The sequence below is a fragment of the Bidens hawaiensis genome, unplaced genomic scaffold (assembly GCF_021521415.1).
Source record: "Bidens hawaiensis isolate Kalapana, Puna unplaced genomic scaffold, B.hawaiensis_p1.1 tig00031420_1, whole genome shotgun sequence".
Taxonomy (NCBI): domain Eukaryota; kingdom Viridiplantae; phylum Streptophyta; class Magnoliopsida; order Asterales; family Asteraceae; genus Bidens; species Bidens hawaiensis.
This window is the reverse complement of record NW_027495283.1, coordinates 1-7,534: the sequence shown is the minus strand read 5'-3', so window position 1 is coordinate 7,534 and position 7,534 is coordinate 1. Positions and strand designations below refer to the sequence as shown.

The 7,534-nt window shown below is 34.0% G+C and overlaps 1 protein-coding gene across 1 annotated transcript; it reads left to right on the top strand.

Annotated features, from left to right (window-relative positions):
* Positions 1–3,356: 3,356 nt before the first annotated feature.
* Positions 3,357–7,462, top strand: LOC143582046 (ABC transporter B family member 4-like; the record flags this gene model as incomplete). The annotated part of the gene is made up of 6 exons (XM_077064698.1): positions 3,357–3,565; positions 4,720–4,774; positions 5,811–5,986; positions 6,089–6,310; positions 6,537–6,775; positions 6,937–7,462. Coding segments are annotated over exons 1-6 (1,350 nt in total), but the record flags the coding sequence as incomplete, so codon positions are not given.
* Positions 7,463–7,534: the final 72 nt, after the last annotated feature.

Here is a 7,534-nt window from a genome sequence, read left to right as displayed (position 1 = left end):
TTAATTAAACACTCTGACGACTTAACTTGTGCCACCTGGTTTATTTATTTGTATTTTTAGTTTTTACATGTTGGAGCCTGGAAACTTCTCCATTTGATTAACAAAAACAGCACACATCCAAAAATTTAAATTATTTTAAGGTAATCATTGGAAGTTTCACTCTTTTCTTTTCATCATCTATTGGTAAATATATGATTGGCCTTCTCGTTCAATGGCATGAGATGATAATTAAGACTTAGAATATTTATGTATCGATTTCTCATAGTGATGGATTTTTAATTTTGTATCTTTGATGGTGTTCTTGAGTAAGTCATGTCTGAAACATGAAAATTATTTTAGATGATTAACATCACGTCTTAGAAAAGCTTGCTCATTATTTCCAAACGTTTTTCATATATTAAAGTCCATACAATTGTTTAAAATATGTGTTATGTGAAATCAACAATCAACATAGGTTATTAGCACACTTTATTACATATGAATGCTATTTAAGTTTACAAATTTTCTTGACTTTGAAGATGGTGTCTATTTTTCTTGACATTTATAATACATTTTAGAGTAACGTGTTATTTGGTTTGTTCACTTTTATCATTTTCATCTAAAAGGGTTTTTTTTCTTTCTTTTTTTTTTTAAAATTATCGTCATCGTGGTTTTTAAAAGTTGTCATGTCTTTCCAAATGGCTGGTGGACTGGTGGTTGTTGGTGGCGGTGGCACCATTGTACCTAGATAATAAACAGGGATAGACGTGTGAGTTGGGATTTCGTCTACGAGGGTTTACAGTTATTTTTGTTTTTATTAATTGTTTACACACATATATATATATATAGTTTTTTATTTATATATTTATAAATAAATAAATATTTTATTTACTAAAGAAGGTGTTAGTGAAGGCACTTTTGGCATTTTACACCATCCTACTAAACAAGGCTAGCAGTGTTATTATTAGGGCCGTAAACGAACCGAACGAACACGAACAAGGCCTTGTTCATGTTCGTTCGTTAAGTAAATAATGTGTTCACGAACATTTACCGAACGAGATTTTATGTTCGTGTTCGTTCATTAAGGAAATTAATGTGTTCATGAACGGTTCATGAACACAAACGAACACAAATAAAATCGTCATAGCCTAGAGATTGAGACCGAAGTATTCATCAATGTGAATAATGAAAGCCTGTAAACGAATCGAATGAACACGAACAAGGGCATGTTCGTGTTCATTAATTTAACTTTAAAAGAACATGGACACTTAATCGAACAAATATTTATGTTCATGTTCGTTTATTTAAAAATGGACATTTGTGTTTGTTTGTTTAAAATCTAAATTAACACAACTGAACAAAGATAAGCAAACATGTATGAACAAAGGTAAATGAACACAAATATAAATGAATTTAAATGAAAACACTTAAATGAACACAAGTTAACAAATATAAAACCTTTAAGCAGATGACTTATCAAGATAATATTTAATTATTTTCTATTAATATTAATACATAAATGAACATAAATAAACAGACATAAACGAACGTTCATGAACATAAATGAACAAACAGAACATGTGTTCATGTTCGTTCGTTTAATTAAACGAACACAAATTTTTTGTTCATGTTCGTTCGTTTATTAAATAAACGAACATAAACAAACTTCATCCCGAACGGTTCACGATAGTTCACCGAACATTCGGTTCGTTTACAGGCCTACTATTATATTAGACGTAAATGACAACTTTTAGAAACCATGATAATAGAATTTACTAAAATGATCTTTTGGACTTAAATGATGAAAGTGACTAAACCATATGAAAGAAAATGACTGTTCATCTTTAAATAAATTCAGAAGTTTTAATATAACAAATAAGATTGAGAAATTTTTTTTACCATGCTTTATAATATTAACCTTTTGAATAATCTTCTTTTAACAACAATTGTAATTATTATATTAAAATAATATAAAGGGATTCTCACACCAAGCTAGAAACCAAGAATACATAGCCCAAGTTTGAATAAATAACCTTTCAGAAAAGTTTCATAAGAAAAATACATGATTACTAATTGCACATTTAAATCACTCAACTAAAAGATTTTATTTGATTCCAATTCTAACCCCCCAAGGTTGAATATTATAATACTCTTTGTGTTTTCTTAGCAGCAGAGTTTAACCCATATTCAACCACCTAGCCTTGCTCTTCAAGGAAAAACTCTTCCTCTCACATATACATTTGTGTATATATATATCTATAATATAAGTATATAACTATAAATAGCCAAGTTCACACTCAATATTTTCAAAAGCAACCCACCATCCCTCCAACAACATATTATAATATTCATATTCCTCACCTTTTGTCAACAACATATTTTAGAGCATCTGCTCTGTAATACATTTTTTGATTATCCACAATTATCAAAAAAAGTAAGTTCTTCAAATCCTCCTATTTTCTATGAATACCTTTCATATCATTCAAACCAGTATCAAAATAAATATAAACATATAAACCAGATTGAACAAAATGCAATAAGATTTGTAAGAACACACCAGCTCGTTCCGAGTTTGACGTATGTAACTCAGAACGAGCTGGCAATCAAACGTACAGATACATATAAGAAACAGTGATGCAACCACACATCAATACATCAGCTTGTTCACGAGCTGATGTATTTGCATTTTGTTCCATCTGTTTCATGTATGCCTCTGTGCGTCTAATCGCCGGCTCGTTCTGAGCATACATACATCAAACTCGGAACGAGCTTGCGTGTTCTTACAAATCTCATCGCATTTTGTTCAATCTGTTTCATGTATGCATATGTATCTTTGATCCGCCAGCTCATTCTGAGTAGTTAGCACACATCAAAGTCAGAACGAGCTGGCGTTCATTTTGTATGCATCCGTGCATCTGATCGCCAGCTCGTTCTAAGCATACATCAAACTCGGAACGAGCTGGCATATGTATGCATCTCGCCGGCGCGTTCTGAGTTTGAGTTGTTAGTATACATCAAACTTAGAACGAGCTGGCGTTTGTTCAATCTGTTTCCATTATTCGAATTCATTCGGATCTGGATCCAGATCTGAACCAGCTCATAATCGTTCAGTTTGCCGTTAATATACGCAACGTCGAAATTATAAACCCTAGTAATTTAATATTTAGTACTCGTTTCATTCATCACAATTTCATGACTCTAATCCAGTTCCGTGTACGTATAACCAAATTAATAACTCATCATCAGTGTTAATATTTAATTTAATTTTCATGATAATATTATTATTATTAATTAAACAGGTGCAATGGATGCCGGTGGTGGTGATAATAAGCCGGAGGCGTCAACTTCCGGCAATGGTGTTGTAAAAGATAATAAAGAAAAGAAAACGGAGAGTACCGAAACGGTGCCGTTTTATAGGCTGTTTGCGTTTGCTGACGTCACGGATTACGTGTTGATGATAGTTGGTACAATTGGTGCGGTTGGTAATGGAATATGTATGCCGTTAATGACGATTTTGTTTGGTGATCTTTTGAACTCGTTTGGTGAGAATCAGAATAATGATGATGTGGTGGATGCTGTTTCCAAGGTATGTAATTAAAGATTATGAGGGTGTATATGAGTTGAGCTGCTTAAGGTCGGGTTTGACTCGTTTCGAGTTTTTATTTAAAGCTTGAGTTCGGCTCGTGAGTCATTTTATTAAGCTCGGGTTTGGCTCGTAACGAGCATTTTTTTCTAAAGCTCGAGCTTGACTCGTAAGTCGTTTTTTTAAAGCTCGGGCTTGGCTCGCTTCGAGGTTTTTTTCTAAAGCTCGAGATCAGCTCATGTGTCGTTTTTTCAGGCTCGGGCTCGGATAGTTTGTTATTGGCTAGTTTTTTTTTCTGAAGCTTGATACTGGCTTGTGAGTCGTTTTTTCAAGTTCAAGTTCGGCTCGCTTATTATTGGCTAGTTTTGAGCTCTTTTTCTAAAGCTCGAGAACGGTTCGTGAGTCGTTTTTTCAAGCTTGGGTTAGGCTCTTATGTTATTGCTAGTTTCGAGCTCCTTTTCTAATTATCGAGATAGGGTCGTGAGTTGGTTTTTCAAGCTCAGGCTCGGTTTGTTTATTATTGGCTCGTTTCGAGCTCCTTTTCTGAAGCTCGATATTGGGTCGTGAGTCGCTTTTTTAAGCTCGGACTCAACTCGCTTATTATTGGTTAGTTTCAAGCTCTTTTTCTAGAGCTCGAGATTGGCTCGTGAGTCGTGTTTTCAAGCCTGGGCCCGGCTCGTTTATTATTAGCTAGTTTCGAGCTCTTTTTCTATGCTCAAGACCGGCTTGTGAGTCGTTTTTTCAAGCTTGGGCTCTGCTCGTTTATTATTAATTAGTTAATTTACATTCATTTTTAGTTATTCATATATTTTGTCAAAAAACCTTAAATGAACCTAAGCTCAGCTCGAGCTCAACTGTGCAGTTTGAAATTAATACGTAAAAGTCTAAAGAGGTCAAACTAAAAAATACACAAAGCTCGTCAAGCCTAAACGAGCTTCCAATACAAAACTCATTCTCGGGCTATATAACTAAACTAGCTGATTTGAGGCTCGAGCTTGAAAAAGCTATGCTCGTTTCGAGCATTTTACCGGTCCAAACTCCAGTAGCTCACGAGCAGCCAAATTCGTTTGCACCTCGACAAATTATAATATTCAGATTTCTTATCTTGATACCATTATTTGTTGTTGACAACTAATTTGATGTTGATGGTTTTATAGGTGTCACTGAAGTTTGTTTATCTGGCTGTTGGGTGTGGTGTTGCATCATTTCTCCGTAAGTTTCAAATTATTTTCACCTAATTTTGTTTTTGCCTTTACAAAAAGCTATGTGAACACTTAACTTATAAGTTATAAGTTAGAAAACACTAATCATAACAGTTTATATGGCCTACATAACCTTTTTTCACATAACATAAGACGCGTACGATATAGGTTCGTATAAGAAAAGAAAAGGTATTATACGAGTCCATTTTAAGGTGGTTTGCAAAAGTTACTGAAACTACCTAATGTGACAATGACGTGTTATGTAGAAGTGAAGTGACCTGTATGATATGTGAGGGCAGTGTACATATAGGAGTACCCGTTATACTTTGATGTATAGATCATTAGAACTTTTTAGGTTTATTGGATTTTAGTAATCCCGATTGGCTGGTATTGGCGGATAATAATCCCAAACCTAAGTTTTACCTCACTCGACTTGTATCCTCCTTCCGATCAAAAGCCCTAAAACATTAGTTTGAAATTCGGAAAAAAATATAACGCCGTTAAGTCATTTTTAACGGGGGACCATTGGGGCCAACTTTTTTAAATTTGGGACTGCCAGTGCTAATAAAATGAATAAGGATTATTATCGGCCAGTCAACATGGATTATTAAATCTAATAAACCAATTTTTTATTCTTGCTATTGCATGTATGCGGTCCACGATAACTTCTAAACCTCTACGTGGTACGGGTTATATGATGGATAAGTAATATTGGTGATATAAGAATAAAAACCTTACAAATTATGGAAAATTAGCAGTTACATTATTAAGAGTTTTGCTTTAGACAAAAAAAACAGAGTTTGGTACACTAGAAGACAAGTTTTAAGGTTTAATAAGTTGAATACATACCATATTTAAGTAGCTGATAATCAAATATGGACAATGAGTAAAATTATGTGGTTATTTAGAGGTAATTTTACGTGTGCGTCTTTTAAATAATCAGAATTTGTCAAACGTAAGAGTTGATTATCTTATCACAACAACTGGAAAGAAAATAATCACATCAAAATGCCATCTAATTATTGTCAAAATGTTGTGTTTTGTAGAGGTGGCATTGTGGATGATAACAGGAGAAAGACAAGCTGCAAGAATAAGGAACTTGTATCTTAAAACAATATTAAGACAAGATGTTTCTTTCTTTGACAAAGAAACGAACACGGGTGAAGTTGTTGGCAGGATGTCTGGTGATACCGTCCTCATACAAGATGCCATGGGAGAAAAGGTTTGTACATAAACTATTCATTTCCAAGTTTATATTAATTTACCACAAAAAAATAAAATAAAAATAAATAAAATAAAATAAAAATATTATCTTATTTTTCAGGTTGGAAAATTCACACAGCTAATGGCAACATTTATAGGCGGTTTCGTGATAGCATTTGTCAAGGGATGGCTTCTCACACTTGTCATGTTGACCTCAATTCCTCCATTGGTTCTATCTGGTTCGGTTATGTCAGTTATGATAGCCAAGATGGCGTCACGGGGACAAACCGCTTATGCTAAAGCAGCCACTGTAGTTGAACAGACGCTCGGATCAATCAGAACGGTAATTAAATAAAGGATTATTTTGTTCTGTATCCTTCTAAACCTTATAACGTTGTATATATCTTTCGAAACACTAAAAACACCATATTTATTTGTTTCACTGAATAAACGAGTATGATATATCTTACTGTTTCGAATAGTAAATATGAAATTATATTTACTAAAAATATCTATAGTTCTACACTATATATAATTAAGACTGCTTACTAATTATCAATTTTCTTTAGGTTGCTTCTTTCACAAGGGAGAAAAAAGCGGAAGCAGATTACAATAAATCACTTATTGAAGCTTATAATTCTAGTGTTCGTGAAGGTCTGGTCACCGGGCTTGGTCTTGGATCGATGATGTTTATTGTATTCTGTAGTTATGCTTTGGCTGTTTGGTATGGTGCAAAGTTGATAATAGATAGAGGGTATAATGGAGGCGATGTGCTCACCGTCATATTTGCTGTGCTGACTGGATCCATGTAAGCAGTTTTTCTTTTTTCTTTTTTTCTTTACCAAGTTTACTGAAAGTAGATATTTTGACCCGTTCGTAAAACATGATCATGTTTTTACATTCTTTTAACGGGTTAAATATATGAATAGTTTTCAAAAGTTGGCCCATTTTGACATGACATATTTACAGGTCTCTCGGGCAGGCATCTCCTTGTTTGAGTGCATTTGCAGCGGGTCGGGCAGCAGCATACAAGATGTTTGAAACGATAAACAGAAAGCCAGAAATAGACGCATACGACACAAAAGGGAAAGTATTAAACGATATTCGTGGCGATATAGAATTAAGAGACGTGTATTTCACTTATCCAGCAAGACCCGATGAGGAAATATTCAGTGGATTTTCTCTCAGTATCTCGAGTGGGACGACTGCAGCTTTGGTTGGTCAAAGTGGAAGCGGAAAGTCAACGGTGATCAGCTTAATAGAGAGGTTTTATGATCCTAAAGCAGGGGAAGTTCTTATTGATAACGTTAATCTTAAGGAATTTCAACTGAAATGGATTAGACAGAAAATCGGTCTTGTTAGCCAAGAACCGGTTTTGTTCACATCCAGCATTAAAGATAATATTTTGTATGGAAAAGAAGGCGCATCCATGGAGGAAATCAGAGTTGCAATCGAGCTAGCAAACGCTGCTAAATTTATCGATAAACTACCTCAGGTTTGTAATTGTAATTTCTTGTTAAAACATTTATCTTTTTTTAAACATTTTTAATAAATTTAGATTCTTTTA